At 34.5% G+C, this 23,084-nt stretch overlaps 4 protein-coding genes and 1 pseudogene across 23 annotated transcripts in view; 3 read left to right on the top strand and 2 right to left on the bottom strand.

Moving 5' to 3' along the window:
* Window positions 1-5,316, top strand: part of LOC136997134 (uncharacterized) — a 46,147-nt gene extending 40,831 nt beyond the window's left edge. The window contains exon 3 of the mRNA XM_067347525.1: window positions 3,430-5,316. The gene's annotated coding sequence lies outside the window, so the exon portion shown is untranslated. The remainder of the gene's footprint in view (window positions 1-3,429) is intronic.
* The window catches only part of LOC105670030 (phosphatase and actin regulator 2), a 324,201-nt gene that overhangs the window by 191,568 nt on the left and 109,549 nt on the right, over window positions 1-23,084 (top strand). The gene's annotated exons all lie outside the window — the stretch shown is intronic.
* Window positions 12,411-15,770, top strand: LOC105669649 (sex peptide receptor-like). The gene is made up of 4 exons (XM_067347521.1): window positions 12,411-12,757; window positions 12,945-14,135; window positions 14,417-14,645; window positions 15,545-15,770. Exons 2-3 carry the CDS (start codon window positions 13,029-13,031, stop codon window positions 14,606-14,608), a joined length of 1,299 nt encoding a protein of 432 aa, XP_067203622.1. The 5' UTR covers window positions 12,411-12,757; window positions 12,945-13,028; the 3' UTR covers window positions 14,609-14,645; window positions 15,545-15,770.
* LOC105669650 (testis-specific serine/threonine-protein kinase 3-like) lies at window positions 17,741-21,308 on the bottom strand (annotated as a pseudogene).
* Window positions 21,450-22,832, bottom strand: LOC105669045 (uncharacterized). Its single transcript, XM_067347527.1, has 4 exons — window positions 22,551-22,832; window positions 22,064-22,458; window positions 21,816-21,959; window positions 21,450-21,737 (listed from the first exon to the last, which is right to left on the bottom strand). Exons 1-4 carry the CDS (start codon window positions 22,815-22,817, stop codon window positions 21,572-21,574), a joined length of 972 nt encoding a protein of 323 aa, XP_067203628.1. The 5' UTR covers window positions 22,818-22,832; the 3' UTR covers window positions 21,450-21,571.

Genomic DNA, 23,084 nt, shown 5'->3' with positions numbered 1-23,084 from the left:
TCCCATCGAACAGTTAAATTTGGCTGTCAAGAATGCATCAGATAATAATATAACGCGAGAATATATTGATACTAATCAAACATTAGCGATGATAACGAATGCAGATTTGAGTAAATATCAATATGAAGTAATTCGAGAAACATTAAAAAAAAGTGGTTTCGATATTTTGCCTTCTTATAAGAAAGTTTTAGAAGTTAAAAAGGAATGTTATCCTCGAGAAATGAAGATAACCGAAACGAAAGCTGAAATAGATCTTCAAAATTTATTAGATCACACTGCTGAAAGAATGTTCAAAAGTTTTGATATAAAAACAATTGCAAACATCGACAAAGAGGAATTAATTTTAATTTCCAAATGGGGATGTGATGGGGCATCTGGTCAAAATGAATTCAAGCAAAAGTTTTTGGACAATTCAATAAACGCATCTGATGCATTCATGTACATGGCATCTACAGTGCCGATTCAATTAGTTTCGAACGATGATATCATGAAACAGTTTTGGCAAAACTCACGCCCATCAAGTCCAAGACTGTGTAGACCAATTCAGTTTGAATTCGCCAAAGAAACACCTGAATTGATTAAAAAAACGGTGCAAGACATAGAAAAGAAAATTTCAAACTTGCATGAAACAATAATAAATATATCCGGACATACTTTCAAAGTAAAACATAACATGTTATGTACAATGATTGATGGAAAAACAGCTCAATCGCTCACTGACACAAAATCATCATCAACTTGTTACATTTGTAAAGCGACTCCTCGAGAGATGAATGATCTTAATCGAATTCATCAAAAATCTTATGACGACAATGCTTTAAAACTCGGCTTATCTCCTCTACATGCGCGTATAAAATTCATGGAATGCATTCTTCATGTCGCTTACAATCTGTCTTTTAAAAAATGGTCAGTTACGAAGGAAACAAAAATTGAAAAAGAAAACAACAAAAAGAAAATCCAAAAAGAATTTCAATCTCGAACTGGTCTTAGAATAGATACGGTGCGTCAAGGCTGTGGAAATACAAATGATGGCAATACTTCGCGCCGTTTTTTTTCCCAGCCGAAGGTAACAGCAGAAATCACAGGAATAAACGAAAATTTAATTAAACGTTTCTCAGTAATACTGGAAGTCATTACTTGCAGTGCTGCTATTGATCCGAAAAAATTTGGCATATATTCTTATGATACTGCAAAAATGTTTGTTGACTTGTATGGCTGGTATTACATGCCAGTAAGTGTTCACAAAGTTCTTCTTCATGGCGAAAAAATTATTACTGCAGCAATGCTTCCTATTGGTTTATTATCTGAAGAAGCACAAGAAGCTCGCAACAAAGATTATAAAAAATATCGAATTTATCATTCAAGAAAAATTAGTCGTTTAACTACAAACGAAGATGTGTTGCATCAATTATTAATCTCATCTGATCCATATTTATTCAGTTTGCGAAAAGAACCAGCAAAAAGTATTTTACCATTAAGTGAAGATGCGAAATCTCTTTTCCAAGACGAATCTGAAAAACCTGACTAATTATTCATTTAAAAAATTATTCTTATTATTTTTGCAATAATATAATAATTAAAAATTTAATAAATTCTAATTGATAAATCATTATCTTTAAGTTAAAAAAATAATTATGACTCTATCTATTGAAATTAAAAAGTTACATAATTTTTTCCGAAAGTATGCGTTCTAGCACCACTGTGCGCCGCAGCCGCTAGGGCCAGCGCTGCCGAGCGTTAGGAGCGGCACTATCTGATTAGGTTCTATGAGTAGGTTCTTCTCCCTATTTATTAAAATTTAAAAAAATTTATTAAAATTTATTAAAAATAAATTTTTTTTTAAATTTATTAAGTGGAAATATTTCAATAGATTTCTACGTCACCCATGAGGTACTAATATTGACACGTTTTTCAAAAAGTGGTTTCTATTTACATTATTGCATCAATTGTTCATTCTCATAAAAGGCTAAGAAAATCTAATTAAGAAAATCTTTTTTATATATATATATTTTTTTTTAAATTAAGAATTTATTTTTATCTTTAGTGGAATAGGTCTATGGGGGAAACCATTTAAAAAAAAACGCGTCAGCATTAGTATCTCATGGGTGACGTGGAAATCTATTGAAATATTTCCACTTAATAAATTTAAAAATAAAAAATTTATTTTTAATAAATTTTAATACATTTTTTAAAATTTTAATAAATAGGAAAAAGAACCCATTCATAATCAGATAGTGTCGCTCCTAACGCTCGGCGGCGCTGGCCCTAGCGGCTGCGGCGCGCGCGGTAAGGAGAGGAAAGGAGGCGTATACCACGGAAATCGGCTGAAATGTTCAGACTAATTCCGAGCACTGTATTAAAGCATTATTACTAAAATGATTGGCGTGTAGTAACCATTATTGTTTTCTTCATTAGCTTGGCATCTTATATTGGATTTCGCGGTACAATTTAATCTGTGTTCTACATCTTGCTTGATTTTCAGCAAGGTGTTTCTAACAAAAGATTTCTTTTCTTATCGACTGCCTTAAATCAATATCTTTTTACACATTTATTTTCGTCTTGCCTATACATATATGGCAAGGAACATAATTATGTCTTTCTGCACTGTAAAACAATTTGGTAAATTTGCACAGCTAAAATGTAAAAATTGCATAATGAATAACGGAAATATGCTAAGTAAATAGTGTAAAACACTGAAAATAGTGTAAAACATGGAATTTATATAAATTTACATTATATATTTAGTAAATTTCTGTTATTTATCATGTAATTTTTACATTTTATTTATATTCATTGATTGTTTTATAGTAAAACATCGTTTTTTTAATAACTTTTTGTGTGTTTTTGTTCTTGCAGTAAAAAAATTATTTTTTAATAAATATAATATTGTAATAAATTAAAATGATATACAGAACAACAGCAAAAAAAAATTTTGATGTTTTAAAGAAACAGCTAAGGTTAATAGCTAAATAATTTGTGCAATTGTCATGCAAATGTCTTATCGAAATCTAACGTGCATAGTAATTCTATATCAAATTAGTATGACAGGTTGAATACACTTGAACCACGTGTACCTACGTCGCGAAGAAACGTCGTGACTGCGCGTTGGACGCCGGCCAGATTTGTATTGACGCAGAGTGCTTCGATAAAATCAGACTTTTCTCTCTTTCGCTCTCTTTCTCTCTCTTTCTCCCTCCCTCTCTCTCTCTCTCTCTCTCTCTCTCGGTTAATTAATTCGATTCACGTGTTGCAATACGATAAGTCATGAATTTAAGTGGAGTTGCATACACAATACTCCAGTAAACTTAAACGTAATTGGACTTGGGAAATCACTTTTTGCCATTCTTCTCTCGAGCTATTTCATTAACGAGCTATCCAATTCTTGCAACAATATGAATTTCTTACGATTGTGTTTCTTTTCTGTTTCAGGTATGTAAGATTGCATTAATTAATGTATAACCACCGCTGGTGCGCAGTGCTTAGGATGCGAACTAAAATTGTAAGTACTTATAATCAATTGCTGTGCATCAAAATTATCTAAAAGTTCAAAATTTGGAACAAAATTTGAAGTTTGGAATGATGCTATACTGTAAAAAGATCAATAAATTCATACAAATAAATTGAATGATGACACAAATAACATAAAATGGCACAAATAGCGATAAAGAAATAAATGACGTGACAAAATGCATGAGTCATCTATATTGCGTGTCTATACATATTCTTTACGTGCGGAATATCTAAGTTATCATCTTATTATTATAGTCCGATCTTATTGCATAATCAATACTTTAATCTTGTTGTATAGCCTGCATTTATGTAAAAGTTCAACAGATGAAAATAACAAACCATTGACATTTTTTGTTGATTATTTGACAATATTACATATTATATTAAGATACAATTTAGATATATATTTTATGTATATACATTATTTGCGTGTGGATCTTTGACTCTAAAATAATTTCTGAAATAGGAACGATCATAAATAGGGTGTATCGCGTAAACATTGCGACATTTAACTGATCAAAGGTCTTGTTTAGATGTTTAACCTTTCTTAATATCGCTCAGATGAATTTTTTATATTTATAAAAATTTCAAGTGACATATAATCGTTTATGTTATAATGCAACTAGGTGTTGTTGTTGACTGTTGTTGTTTTTAATCTTAGCACGAATTTTATTTATTAAAAATTTTTTGTCTTAAACACATTTTCAACATATTTTTCATATAAAGCTTTTGAGTCAGATTTAATACATTAAACTTAAATTAAATTTTTGAAAAAATTTAGTTTAAAAAATTTGCTTATATAAAATTAGCAAGAAGAAACTTGCTTTAAATTGTACAAGGTGAAAAATATATTCTTTTCTTTAAATATATTTTTTAAAAGGTATTCAATAAATGTATTTTTGACTAAATGGAAGCAAAACTTTTGTTATTGGAAACAAAGATGTTTTCTACGCTTTTTTTTAATTTAACGATAATATTTAATTTACTTGAATCTATTTTAGTGTTTGTTATTTTGAACCTCCTTAAAGTTTTCTTAAAGCACAGGATATTGATTTAATATACGGGAATAGTATTCTATTCTTTCTCTTCAGTATGCTTTAGCCATATCGATTTCTTTATTTCAGCAATTTTTTAAGTTAACTTTCTTATTTTCTTTTATTTTGTTATAATTTATGAAAAATAAATAGGCTTATAAAGAGGGATTACATTTATTTTATCATAATCAAACTGTTATTCCATGTTTCTTTTACCTTCTAGATGAATGTCGCCATCTCTCATAAAGATTCAGAGACGTTAGCTAATAATCAATAACACCTCGCACAAATTATCTAATGCGAATCTAGTGCAGAAAATTTGAAATAATATTAAACATTATTATTGCACATTTGAAAATTGAGAAGACAAATTTAAAAATTAAATTTTTTGTAATTTTGCAACAAGAAACATACGACAGATGATTCCTTTGTTACATCAACTGCCGGTAAAGGTTTTCCTGCAATCGATTGCAGCACGAGTAGTACCACCAGTGGATTCTGTCCGTGAAATGTGGCGCCTCTACTTTTCCTCCGATAAATGTTTTGTGTTACCGAATAGTAATAATTTACACATATTTCATGTATTGTTACCTACATATTGATGCAAAATTATGTTCTAGAACTCAATCATAAATCTTTGTTAAGTTAACAGTCTATTTTTACCACTAGTGATTAACGATCGAGCGGGCAAGACAAAAATAAAGGAACTCTGGCAATTTTCTCGAGTGGTAATTTTCTAAATTCTCACAGATTAAAATCTTTTATTGGAAAATTTGAAATTTTTTGAGAATTTTGAATGGCATTTCAAGAATTATATTGCGTACTTTTCTTAATAATTAAGATAGTTAATTAGAAAAGTATTACCAAGTTCATCGCTTACGTCACAGACACAAAAAGCCACAACAGGAGGTAAAATCAAACAATATAATGAACAGAAAGCATTACAAATTTGAAACTGAAATAAAAGAGTTATTTTTATATTGCAAAAGCCGAACTAGAAATTGTGAATTTCTGTATTTTTATTTTTTACGTTTAAATGTCAGAATTATTTTTAAACATATCAAAAGTTTAGATCTGTTGAAAGAAAAGTCAAAACTCTATGAATTGTATCGAAATTCTGAAAATGGAATGTTAACTTTAAGATTAATTACAATGATGAATTATTTAAGGTTTTCCTCAACGTTCCTCCTTCACGTTCATAAAATTAATAATACTTACGATTTTTTAATATTTTACATTCAATCTCTTGGCAACTAAATTTATAATTAAAATTCAGGAAAGAAAAAATCTATTGTACTTAACAGAAGTGAACGAAAAGATTATTATTTATTTGTGCCCCTAAAACTTTAATTGGGTAAAAGTTTTAATTGTTCATTACACTGTTTGATTTTGCTTTCTGTTAGCTTTTTGTGTCTGTGACGTAAGCGATGAACTTGGTAGCACTTCTCTAATTAACTATTTTAATTATTAAGAAAAGTATGTATAATCTTTCCCGCAACAGAATTGACACATCAAATAATTAAAACTTATTAATCCACGTTTTCGTCGAGACAGCATTAATAATGCAAATCTTGTTATGTTGTAAGTGCACGGAACATCTTTCACCCGGAAAAAAAAAAGATTCGTTGATCCTCTATTAATAAATTATTTCTCGTTGACTTTAATCGCTTCTCACGGCGATCGATTCTACCAACGCGGTAAAATTTTCAACCGGAATCCGGTTACCAGCGATAGCGGTTTCATAATCCTTTTTTTTTCGTCCGATGCACCAGGACATCGGCTGTGCTCTCGTAACGCCGGTCCATTATTCTTCTTTTATTATCGTGTCACTTAATGGCACCGCAGTACCAAAAAGAAGTGGCGGCAGCGACTCGCGTTTTCGCAGGTAGATCGATCGTCGCGCATAATCGTCGTCATCCGGAAAATCCGGGGCGAAGGAAAGGGCGAAGGACGAAGGAAAGAGCATGCCAGTTCTCTCTTCCCCGACTGACGCCGCGACTTGTGATCGCTCGTACAGCGCAATTAAAACGGCTAGAAATTCTTTCGCAAGGAAGCTACGAGGATTCGATAGTTCAAATACTTCAATTCCAGGATCTTTTTCGCTCTCGTTGAACCTGACGTTTAATTAAATCTTGCGCGCGTGAGTAACGCGGCGACTCGCATGGGAGAAATCCTGGCGCGATGCGGCTTTGAGCGATGAGATCTTAGAAATAACTTTTTGAACATTCGTTATTATTTCGAGTAATAATCAACGTGCGATGTAGAACGATACTTCAACCGATCTTCAGCGTGATATTGATATCGCTGTTGATTAAACGGCGAGCCTTGAAATTTACTTTAGGTTTCTCGGAGAACCGTATTTTCCGGCATGAATTAATCCTCGGGGAATGATGTGAGGAATAATTAATTTTTAATCCCCCGAAGCTACAGAGTTATGTAAACATTTCTAAACTCTTTATCTAAGATAAATGAACGTTTCATCTATCTGACATAATATTAATGAAAGTTATATCAAATTTTCATACATAGTCGTAACAATAAATTTAAATAACTCGCCATTTTTTAAATTTTTTAATGTTTATTACACTACGTGAATTATATTACGCACGTTCAATGCAGATAATATATAACACACTTCAATTTTATATAATTTTTTATCGATATATTTATATTTTTCTTTGTTGAAAGCACAACCAGACTAAAAATGTATCAAAATCTTTTTTTGCAAATTGCTGTATATATTTTTTCTGTTCTATATAGATTCGTTCGCGTATTGCCTCGGCAATATTCAGTGAAACTTTCAATCCCTCCGCGATAAATAACATTGTCAAGTGTAATATTAATGCGCGAAGGATACGGCGCGGAATGAAGCTTTCGCAGTTTCATTGGGTAGCTTTCGAACAACTGACTTCCATTACTTCTCACTCGCTGACCTAATTTGCCGCCGTGGTTCTCAGCACGTCCACGGATCGAATTATTTATCAGCACGCTCGGTACAATCGGTTTAGTATATCGGCTTTCTCTAACATTCTCCAGTCGGCTCTTAGATCCGGCCACATTGGGAATGAATTATTTCCTCGGGAATTACGCCGAACGATTGACCGGGCACCGGTGAACACTCAGCTGCTATCACCAGCACGGCTATTCAATTCATCATCCTATCACATATATGTGTTCCAAGATATTTTGTCCACCATTCTTCTTCATCCCTTTCTCTATTTTTGACGTCTCTCTTTTTCTTCCTCTCCCTCTCTCTTTTTCTCTTATTTGTCCGGCAGCGATCGCGTCACGATCAAGATAAAGTCATCTTTATTTCACCCGTGAAGTTTTGAGATCATGTCACCATGTTTTAAAATACCCTGAGGCTGCGGAGGAGGTTCGTATGCACTTGCCGTCCTTAACCCACATCATGTGACGCGCTTAGCCTGCACGTGGCGCCCTTCAAGCATCACGTTTCCCTCGCAATCGATGACTACATCCTCGCCCTTTTATAACTTGAGCTCGTATTTCGAAAATCCGATTTTCCATTTTTGTTTGATTTTGCATTGCAATTAACGATCGGGTTGCACGGGATTTTTGGGTTGTTATTTTTAACGTTTCTTTCCGTAACGAAGAACAAACTGTAACAGCATAATCCTCCCGCTTGCATAGCTATTTTTAGGATCGCTATGCGCACAGTGTACAGAATTTACATTTAAAATGGTGGTCGAATCAAATTTACGCACGTTGTGCATTCTAATCGCTTCCGTGCCTACTCCCGTTACAGTTTGCAAACAATGGCCGACGGCGCGAAACGAAAGCGGTAGCTTTTTCCAAACCTCACCGCAAATCTGTGTCACAGAGATGGCGAATGGCAAAGGTGACCGCGACGGCGAATCGCGGATCGGTTTTCCGAGCTATTGTTTTCCGACGAGTGCCCGTTCATTACCGGTCAAAGCCGGCTATCGATGTGCCGGCAAACTCCGCCTGTCAGGCCAAAAAAGCCGCAGCGCCGGCCGAGACGAGATCGAACCACCAATCTCCCTCGTCACGGTCCAAAGCTTTTGCGGCCAAAAAAACATCCTTTTGTCGCAGACTGTTCTTCAGCGGTTTTTATCGAGCTTTACCCGACATTCCCCTGGCCAGAGGCGAATTCACGGCCCAAATGAGGGCTTGGCCTGTGTACATCGTGCGGAGAACGAACGGGGGGATGGATCATGCGACAAACCGCGGGCATCCGTGACCTCAATGCATTCATTTTTCTTGATCTCATTCGAGACTGCGCTTAGCGCTGCGCCCGTGGCCCAGCGATTTTCAGGAGCGCTTTAAAGCGCGCCGAACGCGTCGCCCATTACCCGATCAAAAGTTTCGTCGGTGCTTCTTTCGTGACCGTGATTGCCCGCAGGCTTGTTTGCCTTTTTCCCATTTTTTTTTTTAAGCGTTGAATCTGCGAAGAATTCGAGAAGTTTTAAAAAATATTCACTCTCACGTCCGATAAGCATTTCTGTTTCCGTCCGTGATTTTTTGTCGCAAAATCTAATAATATGAAATACAAAAGCTGGCAATTTTTATATTTATTGCACGCCTCATCCAGTTAATTATATTATTTTGACATGAAGGGATGCAATGAGAGAAAAGATTGCGCAGCCGAAACCAATTTTACAATATCTTAATAACGAATCAGTGATAAACATTGATTACTACGAAAACTTCTTTATCTTTCATCACTTCTGCTAAACACAGAAATGTATTGCAAAGGTGCGCTACTCCCTCGCGAATGCTCCGAGATTCATTTGCTTTTTCCGCCTTTACTTACTCGGTCTAAAGTAGACGACAGAAAAAAAAAGGAAAGCGGCACGGTGCGCGTACAATGGCATTCGGAATCCTCGAAGGAGGACCGCCAGCTGATCGAAAACCACTTCACGAAGCGCTCTCTCGGAAAAGTAAATGAGAGAATCGCGTCGTAACGACGTGGAGAGAATCTCGTGGCTTCTCGTTATACGAACGTGTAATTGATGCCACACGATCGATAGGAATGCTTGGCCATTATGCGATGGTAGATCCGAGCGAGCGTTTCAAATCCGAACCGCCGCCGTCGATTTCGAGAATGTCTCACGTGATTGATACCGTTTTCCCGCAGCTCTTTACATGGAAAACAAGAGGAGCGATTTATCGTAGTAATTTCGCCGGTTGGTGTCTTATAAAGTATTATTCCGCTTTTTCCCCCTAAGAACATATGTTATGTCGGTTAAATCCATTTGCAGTAATGACAAATGTTTGGTATACTACTGTATTTTGGTGCGCTAATTATGAATATGATAATGAAAATTACCGACAAGGTCATTTTCTTGATCAAAACTAAAAAAAACTCAAAAATCATCATTTTTTAAACATTATTTTGATAAATATTGATGTAACAAAGAAATGTTTCAAATAAAAATTGTAGTTCTTGAAAAAATACATCATTTATAATTTATGCATTTTTTGCATAGAACCAATATTTTTTGAAAAAATGAGATAATAGGACAGACACTCCCCCGCACTATGCAGTTTGTTCCGCCCCCCTGCGGGAGGCTCCGCCATCAAAAAACTATACACATAGGTTTGAGTTAAAACCTCGCTTTGTGTGGAAAGTTGCAAACCCATGTAGAACCTTGCTTTGCGTTGTAAAGTGTATGCCTGGATGCAGTGAGAGTGTCTTTCCTATTATCTCATTTTTTTTCAAAAAATATTGCTTCTATGCAAAAAATGCATGTATTTTTTTGAGAGCTACAACTTTTATTTGAAACATTTCTTTGTTACATCAATATTTATCAAAATAATGTTTAAAAAATGATGATTTTTGAGTTTTTTTTAGTTTTGATCAAGAAAATGACCTTGTCGGTAATTTTCATTATCATATTCATAATTAGCGCACCAAAATACAGTAGTATACCAAACAAAGCAAAATCGGAGGGTTGACTCTTTTGGAACTCTACCCAAAAATACAAAAGAAACATATATGACTTTTTCTTGTATTTTTTCCCGTAAAATCGATTGGCGTAATCAGTTTCTCTCTACAGTTAATTTTTATTAATTTGTTTATAACAATTAGTTGCAAAATTAATTTTTGCAGTGCTTTTTATGTCACTAACCTTTTTTCACACTGCGGTTCTATTTCCAATTGTTATTTGTTTGCTAACCTCGCTGGTCTAGCTATGGGCTTTAATGGGTTAATTGTGTTATATAATTTTTACTTATTACATATACATATTGCTTTTATTGAGAAGGGTTGAACTGCCTACATTCCCATTTGCCAACAACTTCGTTTGCCCACAACATTTTGCCGACAGCTTCAATTGCCGATATTCCCGATTGCCTACAGAGCGATTGCCTACAAGCATTATTGCGCACATTTAAAAATTAAAAATACAAACGTACGTTTGCACACAAGACATTATTGCGCATATACACATTGCACACATTAGTATATTGTGTATCAAGTGCAGGAAGTTGCCGCACGTGATACATATGCTATTTTGTAGTATAAGTGCGGGGTAAGTGTAATGATAAGATGTGGGAGTGAAGGGAGGGGAAGGGGGTCCAGGGGGCGAAGCCCCCGGCGGGGGGTCTGCGGGGGGCTCCGCCCCCCGCAATATGATATTAACTGTATTAAATATAAAAAATATTTTATTTAGTCATTTTGTCTACAAGTCAATAAAAAAGAAACAGTATAAAACAAATTAAATTATTCTTTCTTTGGTTAAAGAAATAAAAAAATATGAAAAAATAAATAAAATAAAAATAAAATAAAATAAAATAAAATATTTATACATTACATAAAATATTTGAATTTGATACTTAAATAAAATAAATTTTTTCTGCAATAACTACAATAACAATAATGAAAAAAAATTAAATTAATAAAATAAATTAGTCTTTTTTTTCTGTACTAAATATGTTGGCGTTGGTTATTGTGCAGTTGGTAAATGTGACTGAAATGTTTTTAGTTTGTGGTGTATGCAATATTTTGTTCGAGATGTCTACATTTTCATTATTTATATCTATAATTTCATTATTAATGGTGTTTAATGTTGATGTATCTTGAGATTAGACTTTGAGACAGGGAAGAAGTAATGGCTATTTATTTTCTATCGCGCTGCGAGATGGCGTTGCTTTGTAATGAAATAATAAGTGAAGCGTGCGGTAATAAAGCGGAAGCGTGCGGTAATAAACCGGAAGCGTGCGGTAATAAGTTTGAAGCGTGCGGTAATATGTTGCGTGTGAAATTGGCTACTTTCCGCACGTAAAGCATGCGCGTAATAGGCTACTTTCGACGCACGTGTACTACAAAATATTATTACGTACATTTAAAAATTAAAAATACAAACGTACGTTTGCACACAAGACATTATTGTACACATACACATTGCGCACATGACATTATTGCGCTTTGTATAAAAACTCGTAAACTCACGTTGAACCTCGCTTTGTTTGAAATTTTACGCGTAGGCGGCGGAGGACTTCGCCCCGTAGGGGCGAAGCCTCTCCCCCGCGTAAAAAAAATAACAAATCCTACTCAGGTTATACCTAACAAGGTAAACCTAACAAGGTTAACCAAGGTTCACAAACAAAGTTGTAAACCCATGTTAAACCTCGTTTTGCATGGAAACAATATGCGCAATAATATTATGTGTGCAATGTGTATGTGCGCAATAATATTATGTGTGTAATGTGTATGTGCGCAATAATGTCATGTGTGCAATGTGTATATGCGCAATAATGTCATGTGTGCAATGTGTATGTGTGCAATAATGTCTTGTGTGCAAACGTACGTTTGTATTTTTAATTTTTAAATGTGCGCAATAATGCTTGTAGGCAATCGCTCTGTAGGCAATCGGGAATATCGGCAATTGAAGCTGTCGGCAAAATGTTGTAGACAAACGAAGCTGTTGGCAATCGGGAATGAAGGCAAACGGAGCTCCCTCGTTATTATAAATATTTCATTAGAGAAATAGGTTCCTGCAGAAATTCACATGTCAACGGATATGAGCAACCTTACAATCAAAATATTAATCATTTTAGTAAGCCACAAACTTCCAGGAAAAAAAAATTATCGCTATCCAAGTCAGTCGTTTCGACATTCAGTCTTTTGCAATCGTTAGTGTCTAGCAGTTGAACGATTAAAATCGGGGAATTGCTGAGAGTTTGTAACCCCTGTATTCGTAGGCTTCAAAATTTTTAACGATTCTCTGGTAAGTGAGATAGTGCGCAAGACATTTTACTTTGAATGTTTAAAATACAGTATATATTTTGTATATTTTGTATGTTTTATTTTTTTAATATTTAAAAACAATTATTTCAATACATATATCGATAAATAAAATTTATATGGAAGATATCAATGAATAATATATATAATAACGTTGTAACGCTTTTCAGACGCGAGACTCATCTTGATTATATCGCTTTTTGATTTTCATCTGATAAGCAAATATTGCAAACAATCCATAACCATACGCAAGGATGTTTTCTGAAAATAATCTTGGCATAGATTATTCCAGCATATCTAAACACGAACTACGATTGCGTGTTTGTAACAACGAAAGAGATCTTGACGAAATTTCACGTAGCTTCGCTAAATATTGTATCGACCTGTATATCGACAGACGTCAGAAAACCATGATGAATCAGCATCCACTTGTGAATATGAGTAGAATTACAAAATTCAAAGATTTATGTAACAAAGATATTGTAGGCAGCCATTTTTCCATCACTGACGTCATAAATAAATTTGATTTTGTTTCCGGGCTAAGCCATGAAATTGCAGATCATTATACGACGCATTCAAATTTCAGAAAGTACAGTCTGCCGATTTTTATTATTCTCGGTCTTTTAGGGAACTGTTTGTCCGCCATTGTACTCTTCCGTAAAAAGATGCGTTCTTCCTCGTCCAACATCTACTTGGGCATGCTTGCAATATGCGACATCGCCTATTCAATGATATTACTTATTGACTGGCTTTTTTTATTGGGTTATATAAATCCAGAAAGAATTTATTTGTATTGTTTATATATCTTCGTAAACTTTCTGTTCTCCTTCTCCGAGTTCTTGAGTGTGTGGCTTATAGTAGCCTTTACTATCGAGAGATATATAGTGACAAAGTATCCGCTTCTACGTCGATCCTGGTGCACTGTCAAACGAGCAAAAATTGTAGTGATCATACTGATGGGACTAGCGATTTTGAACGGCATTTTAAATATTTTTTATAATTTTGAAAATAAACACTATGAAATATTAAGAAGAGAAATGAATAGCTATGATATATACAAACTTCTACAATTGGTCCCGAAAAAAATTCAGCTAATAAAAAAGATTACGGATTCTATTACAATATTTAGTCTACCTGCTCTCGTGATAGTAATCTGCAATTTTCTGATCGGATACCACATTTATCAGCAAAATCGTGTTCGCAAAACCTTGTTTACAGCGTCCGATTCCTCTAATGAGAGAACTCAGATTTCTAAGGATAAAATGCTTCAGCATAAGATCACAAAAATGCTTATTCTCGTTTCGAGCATATTTCTAATCTTGAAATTACCTGTACATTACTTTTATTACTTTAGGAATTACGTAAGTATCAATAATTCAATTTAAAATAATATCGACCATATAATGTGTAGATTATTTACTCTAAAAATGCATTCTGTATATAACAAAAAAATATTAATTAATTTTTTCCTCAAAATTTGAACTTTTTAAAATAAATTATAATGTTTAATTTTTACATTAAGAATGTCATTATATAATATTTTTTTACATTAGATATCCGCGTAAGAAAATAGCGTTAAGATATAACACGTTATTATTAATAGTTATATATATAATAAAAATAACAATAATAATTTTTCCAGTTCCGTGAATATGTCGATGTGTTTGTTGTGATAACAATATTCGACTTATTAGACACAGCACATTACAGTATAAATTTTGTTCTCTATTGCGCAACGGGACAAACTTTTCACAGAGAACTAATCCACATGTTTACGAAACGTACAAATATGAGAAAAAACAGAAATATCAGAGAGATGTACAATTATAAATAACAGTATAATTGATGTCCAGTTATGCAGTAATAATAAGGTAATATCATAATTAAACGCGGTGTTCTATGTATACTGTAAAAAGAAATCGATAAATTTGCAAAACTAGATGTAAAAATTACAGCTGGTTGAAATTTGGAACGTTCTTTTACCGATTTTTTAAAAATGATCTGTCGCTCTTCTCTTTTTGCACAGGAAAAGTTTTGAGACCCACAAACAAAATACAAAAGAGACCGTTCCAATACATTCGTCGGAAGACACCCTTATACCCAAAAAACCTTTCACAAAATCACTTTAAAAATTCTTACCAAATTAAAAATGATTTGTCGCTCTTCTTCTTTTACACAGAGGAAGTGCCGAGACCCTCACACGACATTCAAAAGAGACCGATTCGATACATGCGTCAGAAGACACGAAGAGAATTTTTTATGTGATTTTGGGAGAGGTTTTCCGAGTATAAGTGTGTCTTCCGACGCATGTATCGGATCGGTTGCTTTTGTATTTTGTTTGTGGGTCTCAAAACTTTTCCTGTGCAAAAAGAGAAGAGCGACAGATCATTTTTAAAAAATCGGTAAAAGAACGTTCCAAACAAATCATTTTTTTTAAATTGCTTCAGGAACGTTCCAAACTTCAGCCAGCTAAAATTACATGATAAATAACAGAAATTTACTAAATATGTATAAGTATATTGTAAATTTACATATTTTCACAAATTTTATATTATTTACTTAGTATATTTCCATTATTCGTCAAGTAATTTTTACATTTTTGTTATGTAAATTTTCCGAACTTTTTGATAGTGTGCATACTTATGTTACATTAATCAAAAATTCTTTTATAATTTTTGTTATATGACCTTTATAATTAAATGAATAAAAGCATAAATCAGCCAATTTTTTTACAATTTGAGAATACTTTGCATTTTGTTACAACTTGCAGGTTTACGTCTAATCGCACTTCAAACAAAACAGTGTATTTGTTAACAATGAACAACTGAAAGTTTCTCAAGAGAAGCTAACACTCCTGACATACACGAGAGATTATAATATGGTATACATTATAACTTCATAAAAATATAATTAACTACAAATAGCTAAATAAGATAGTTAAACATATTATTGTATTAAAAGTGTTAAAAATAAATCAAAAACAATAATTGGAAAAATCTACTACCTACATATATGTACATGTACCCAGTCAACAAAATGTTAGCAACCTGCTGGCAGTTTGTGAGCAGATTCGCTCAGAACTTGGCAGCAAATACGGTGCCATCTGTGTCCGCATTAAGTTCGTGTTTTGTCGACAGAAACTGTCGACATAGGTTGACAGCAGATTGGCGGCAGAAAACGAGCAGGATCTGCGCAGTGTAATTTGATGTCAGATTGTCGGCAGAAATCGAGCAGAATCTGCCGTCACAATTTAAATGGAATAGCGGCATTTAAATGCTTTATTACAATTTTACATTTCTCGTTTCGTTTATTAAAAGTAGTAAATGAGGTATGTAAAGTATATAATATATATTTGCTTTATTGGGACAAAAAAAAATACTTTTGTTTTAATAAATTTATTAGGCAAAATCTCGAAATTACTGGAATATTGGGTCAACTCGCAGCGCATTTTCAATTTCAAAAATCAGTTTAATATTCTGAATCTCTTATGGGGATTGTATCAGATTATTGTATTAAACTGTTAAGCTTTATTAAGCCACTGGCCACACTTTATATGCACTGTAGATGAATTTTGAGTACGAGTTTATATATGAAGAAACACGCCGCATAGCGGCAAACAACATCAAATTGCATTGCGCAGATTTTGCTCGATTTCTGCCGCCAATCTGACATCAAACTGCATTATACAGATCCTGCTCGATTTCTGCCGTCAATCTGATATCAAACTGCGTTGCGCAGGTCCTGCTCGGTTTCTGCCGCCAATCTGCTGTAATAATTCCGAGCAAATCCTATTCGGTTTCTGCTACTGATCTGCTGTCAAATTATGTCAGCAGGTTTTGTAACATTTCTGCTGACATTCTACTATCATCATCTGATGTAACAGATTTTGTATACAATCTGCAGTCTTTCTGCTGACAAAAATTTGTAGCTGACGTTTGGCAATATCTGTTCGAACAGACTTTGCTGACTGGGTAGGTAGTATGTACAATGTTTTAGCGCATCATACAGAAAACGACAGTTTTATCAATTCTATTAATGAATGTGGACCTATATATTTTAGAAAAAAATGTTGATTTAATTATTTGAAATAGGAAAATTATGACATCATAGATTGTAATACAAAGACCATTTGTTGTCATCAAACTTATGTAAATAACTCGTTTATTCATTACAAGAATATTTTCTAAAGAAAAAAAAAGAACGTACTGAAAACGTATTGCGTATTACTTACCTGTTATTATATCACAAATATCTATACCAAGTACGTGTCTAATAATTTTACTTACATGTGCATATCGTTTATTGTTGTAAATATAATAAATGCTTTTAAATGTATTTTGTAATTTTTACTTACTATATGTACATATTGCTTCCCTTTATATTGTAGGGCTTTCGATCGATATACTTACAATTAATAACATAAATTGAATTTGTATTCGGCGTTGCAAATGGTTAAAGCGAGAGAGCAAACTATCAACTCATTTAGAATACATTAATAATATTGTTCCATTATTCAAACAAATATTAGTACTGAAATTTCCCTAAAATAGTAGTACCATATTGCATTCAAATGTATTAATCTCAATAAAACTAAATATATAATATTATTAATTAAATTGTACAAAATAAAATGTGTTTATGTCTAGTTATTCAATACGTAATATATAATAACCACCCTGTATAGTGACAAAGTACCCGCTTCAGCATCAATTCCGGTGTAACCGAGTAAAAGAAGTAATCACATTGATGGGATGAGCGATTTTGCTCAGCTTCTGCATATTTTTCTTAGATATAGAAAGTCTTATATAAAAGACCAATTTAAAAACAAAAAATTTATAAATATATATACTTGATATATTAAAATATTTTTTAGCATAAATACAAATGGTTGAATAACATTTTACATTGTTATGAAATATAATAAAATTTTTTTCATATATTTCTTTAGACAGGGATTTACATCGAATTGCAAAATGAGGAACGTTTTTATTATATAAGCAACAATACATTATCAACATTATGTAAATTTCCATTGATCGCGATCAATAGAAAATTAAGAAAAATACTATAAAAGACAAGTGTAAATATCTTCGAAAATGGCTATTTGAAATTGTTAGCTTGAAATCTTCTGTATTTCCAATTTTGTATATCTTGATTGACCAATTCTCCTCAAGAATCTTCTCTTTATCCGACAATGATAGGCAGTTGTGAATCTTTCCCCGAGTTATTTACCATTTTCGAGGACGGTTGATGGTGATTTTCTAAATTTCTTAATGCAAGGAGTGCCCTCGCGACAATAGATACATTTCCGGTTCCTGCAGCATCCGACCCGCCTAGATTACCGCCTCTACACATCTAATTATACAAGTGACAAATTATTAAGTTATTTACAGGAAATAATGTTTATGCGGAGTTATGTATAATTATTCGGAGTTATGTATTATTATATATAATTGAATTTGTTATAATTTAAAAAAGATAACTGCGCATCCAAATTTAAACGAATCTGTACAGTTTTATACTAAGGCGATTTTTACGAAGATCCTTCTCATCTTATTTTTAAAAGTTTCAACTAATATCGATCGAATAGTTATTTAATTAAGATTTTACGATGTTTTATCGATTAAATATGAAGGCTTTTGATTTCTTACTGCAGCGATAGTAAGATATCTAAATACTAGATAATTTTTTCTCTGTACTATATATCGAGATAAATGATTTGATAAATTGTATTTAAGGTTTCTAGTTTTGCTGAAAATTTAAATTATGTCATGTGTTGAATTATACATTCATTTTTTAACAAAGAAAGCAACCACGAAAGAAAGTTCTTCAGAAATAATATTTTGCCAATGCAATCGCATGCGAGTTACATGCGAAAAAATTTATTTAGTTTATTTATATTAATTCTAGTTATTAATATATCAGCACCTCAGAAGCAGAGTATGTTAAATCATATAAACATAATTTTTCAGAAGGATCTAAAGAGATGTTTCGCTTTTCATGTGCTCTCAATAAAATACTTATGTTTATAATTCTTGTAAAAATGAAATATTTTAGGCACCCATTTAAGCAGAGACTGTAAGTGATTATACTTTCGAGTACTTATTCCCTTGACAGATGCTGGTGGCAGATTTTGGGAGATATTTGCGATTTCCTGAAGATTTTAAAGAAATTAATCTTAACAAAAATCGTCAAAATCTTTAAGCGCTGTAACTAAAAACTTAAAACTGTTTGACATCGGCTAAAAATTGGAGTATAGAGTCTCGCGATAATAATAACTCAATTTTCGAAAAAAAAGTGACTTAACATAGTACATATTATAAATTAAAATTTATTTCGATATATAGTGGCAAATGGTTTACTTAATTTTGTGCTTCCGACATTAAAATGCGATATAACTACAGCAAGAGACCAAGAGCCTTGAATACGATAATACGATGAATGTTGTAACCGTATGACTCGGCGGCGCTGAATGGACAAGCCTGCCGGCAATGGAGCCCGTTCTCTCCTTCCTCGCTCTCACCCACTCGTGGCTCAACACTCTTTCGAGGGTCAGCCTGAGGGTGATGTCCGGCTCGAGAATTTGCCGAACGATATTCTTAGCCAGCGTGGACACCGTGTCTCGGACGCGCGATCTGAACACCCAATTCCGCGACATCTGATCCTTGAGAAGCTTCGGCAGATTCTCATCGTCGAACGGCATCGTTCCGTTCAGCATAATGAAGAGGATGATACCGAGCGACCACACGTCCGCCAATTTCGGATTGTACGGTGTGCCGGCGACGACTTCCGGCGCGGCGTAGGCCGCCGAGCCGCAGTACGTCTGGCTGAGGACCCGCCTGCCCTCGTGATTCATGCAGAATCTGGCGAAACCGAAGTCTGCCAGTTTTACATTGAACTTGCGCGAGAGTAGTATGTTCTCGCACTTGAGATCCCGGTGGGCGATGTTCTTGCCGTGCAAATAGTGCAGGCCGGACGCCATCTGACGAAACCAGAGTCGTGACTGCTGTTCTGGCACGACCCCGTTATTCTTGACGAAGTCTAACAGGTCGCCGTTGTTGGCGCATGAAGATGAAGACACGCGAGCCGCGCTGCAGGATACTGTGTACCTGCGCGACCAACCATTCGATAAATGCAATTTAATTAGGAATAGAACGATGATGTGCGTCAAAAATAGTTAGGCAAACTTAGTTGGAGTTGTTTCTTTCTTCCTATAAAGAAAGCAATGAAAGAAAGGATGAACTAATGCGTTTCCGACATCTTACTTGAATAATATGCGGATTTTCTATTTTTGTTAAAATCTCGAGCTCGCGGGGAAAGAACTTCTCCAAAAAATCGGGCGGTGCTTTTTCCTTGTCAAAAATCTTACAGGCCAGACGCATTCTCTTGGAACTCGTTCCATCGATATACTCTGCCAGATGGACAGTCGCGTAAGAGCCCTGAAAATGTTAGTTCCACATATAACAGCGTGTAGAATCCTTAATTGCAATTGTGTTGCAAAGAAAAATGTAAGCGCAAAACATTTTTTTATTCAATTCGTCATCACAAATATCGCAAAGAAATATAATCCATGTCACATTCCACATCTCGGAAGCGAAAAGTTAAAGGAAGTCTGCGTAAGCGGTATAAAAGGAGAGCACGAGATTAAAGGAACAACCTGTCCGATCTTCTTGCCGATGAGATAGCCCCTCTGCTCGAGAGCGTTCACCTCCGAGTTTCGGGGGCTGAGTCGCGTGGCCATGCCAGTGATGCTTCATCGATTCCTCATCATTGACTACTTCTCGAAGACAGAGAGTCGCTTGAATCTTCGATCTCTTGTCACTTCCACCTCGTACGCGTGTATGTGTCTTAAAGAATTTACTAAGAATCTCTTTATCTCTCGCTCCCGTTTTCGCACGTCGATTCTTCGGCAACGGCAGCAGGTTCCGTCGACACGATTTCTGTTCGGACACGACACCTAGCACCCTGACTGAAATTCGCGCCTCACTGCTACATTGATACTTCTAACGACAAAGGCGAATCCGTTCGGTCATTTGAAGCGGCTGCGAGCACTAGAATTTTGGACAAGCCCGGGGCCAGCTTGCGCTTGGTGTGCGACGGGAGGAAAGTGAAGATTTGCGTCTCATTCGAACGCAGCCATTATACTTGGAAGTGAGAAACAATCGACGCGTGTAAGCGCGTGATCGATCGTATGCAGATTTCAGGTTGCTTCACGCTGCACGATGGCGATCCAACTTCCGTACAATGTCCGCTGCAGTTTTCTTTTGGCAGTTGTAGATAGGTACAATACTGCGTTACCGTTTATCGTTACGAATAACGTGTAAATTATTGCCCTATTATTATTCATTGCTGTGCTTTTAGTTTCGTTGAATCATGTCATCTATTTACTTTGTGCGTAACACCTGCATTCATTTTCACGAGAGATTGAAGACATTACTCTTTAAATAGAAATCGGCACATTAATTCCTAATTTTAACTTTTAGTTGCTTTAAGCGCCAAGTGCTTTAAATTACGTGATTTTATTACAGAAAAAGAATATACGGTGTTAAATAAATATAACCCAAAGTAAATGGATAAAAATGACATAAAATATTAGAAAATATTAAAATAAAATTGTCCATTCAAATCATTAAATATATATATGTATATACATTACAAAAAAAAAGAATGAGAAATAAAATTATAATTTTTTAATAACGCGTTACATTCAATGCTGCACTTAACTATCGAAATCTATCGTGACAAAATTTACTGCGCATAATGAATTGCAACAAAGAGAGTACTATTTTCATGAGTATTAATAACTACGGCCAAATAGTGTAAAAAACTTGGGCTTCTTTCCACAAAGTGTATGAACACAAGTCAAGTCCTCTAATGGTGTTGTTAATTTCGGTTGCTCAAACGGTATACAAAGACTCTTAGCGCCCATTGATAATGTTCCAGGTTCGTCACTGGTATTCGTACTGTAATGCAATTTATAAATGTTTAGTGAACGAAAAAGAACGGAGATTAGAAATATTTGTTTTGTATAAAAGACTTACGATGCACTATCCGCCTTAATGTTGTCCTCGCATTCTATCTCTCCACAGAAAGGCGCCAGTAATAAATTGTTTTTATTGAATTCGGTGATGAAATCATTCCAGTTTTCCACGAGCTTGGTACGCTCGTCGAATTTCGCTTTCGCTCTATATTTGGATAAATATTTATATAGACAAAATCATATTAACTAAATATATTACATTATACTGCAAATGCGTTGACGTCGAAAATAATTGTGAGCGATATTTACCTCTCAAACAAGCAGTTTTGTATATCATTTAATAACATGGTTAATTTTGAAATTACTGAATCTGCTTTAACCGTTTGTGCCTCGGAGGTATCTCTGCGCACCAACATTACTTCGTTGTTCGCAATTTCCTTCGGACCCAATTCGATTCTCACGGGTACGCCTTTCAGCTCCCAATGGCAATACTTCCATCCAACCGTTCGATTATTTCTCAAATCACCTTTCACTTTAATTCTACCACTTGAATTCCTGATTTTTTCAACCAGATTGAAGCACTCAGAAAAGATTTTATGTTTCTGTTCCGGTGCTGTTTTTGCACTTATGCCACATGGAATAACAATCGCTTGTACAGGTGCAATATTTGGCGGTAATATTAAACCAGTATCGTCTCCATGCAACTAATTAAAAAAAAATATATATATATATTCATTCTATAAAGTATAGTTAACATAAAATCATGTTATTTATATGCAATAGTGATTGTACAAACCATTATCATAACTCCGATCAGTCGTGTAGTTATGCCCCACGAGTTTTGATAAACGAATGTCTTTTCATTGCCTCCTGCGATATCTTCTACCTGTATATTAAACATTTTGGAGAAGTTTTGCCCCAAATGATGACTCGTTGCGCCCTGTATCGCGCGGCCGCTGGTCGGTAATACTTCGATATTTTTATCACTTAGGGAGGAGGATTTTTGAAACGCTTGAAAGCGATCATAATCGCTGAGCGGTTGTATCTCTTCGCGCGCTTGCATTCGGCGGCAGGCTGGATTGATACGCGCTTATTCGGACATCTTTAGTAATTAATAACTCAAATAACTATAAAATTTTAATATTTTTCTATGTAACATCTAAAAATTTAAATGAGTAAATAGCCAAACAAACGTAAGCGCGCGCCGCGCGGCTTCTCAGCGCCATCAGCGCACCTAACGTCAGAAACTTGCAGATTCCACCATCTGCACGAAGTACACTTTCTGTCCACTAATTAACTAACTACAGCAGTGCTCGGAATTAGTCTGAAC

Source organism: Linepithema humile, chromosome 1, assembly GCF_040581485.1.
Source record: "Linepithema humile isolate Giens D197 chromosome 1, Lhum_UNIL_v1.0, whole genome shotgun sequence".
NCBI classification, from domain to species: Eukaryota; Metazoa; Arthropoda; class Insecta; order Hymenoptera; family Formicidae; genus Linepithema; species Linepithema humile.
Note: the sequence above shows the minus strand (reverse complement) of the source record. Positions and strands in the feature narration are given on the sequence as shown.

Coding starts and splice junctions, on each gene's coding strand:
- LOC105669649 (XM_067347521.1), top strand. CDS start 13,029: ATGTTTTCTGAAAATAATCTTGGCATAGATTATTCCAGCATATCTAAA. Junction 14,136..14,416: donor TTTATTACTTTAGGAATTAC/GTAAGTATCAAT, acceptor TAATTTTTCCAG/TTCCGTGAATATGTCGATGT.
- LOC105669045 (XM_067347527.1), bottom strand. CDS start 22,817: ATGCAAGCGCGCGAAGAGATACAACCGCTCAGCGATTATGATCGCTTT. Junction 22,459..22,550: donor TGATCGGAGTTATGATAATG/GTTTGTACAATC, acceptor TTTTTTAATTAG/TTGCATGGAGACGATACTGG. Junction 21,738..21,815: donor ATTAAGGCGGATAGTGCATC/GTAAGTCTTTTA, acceptor ATTGCATTACAG/TACGAATACCAGTGACGAAC.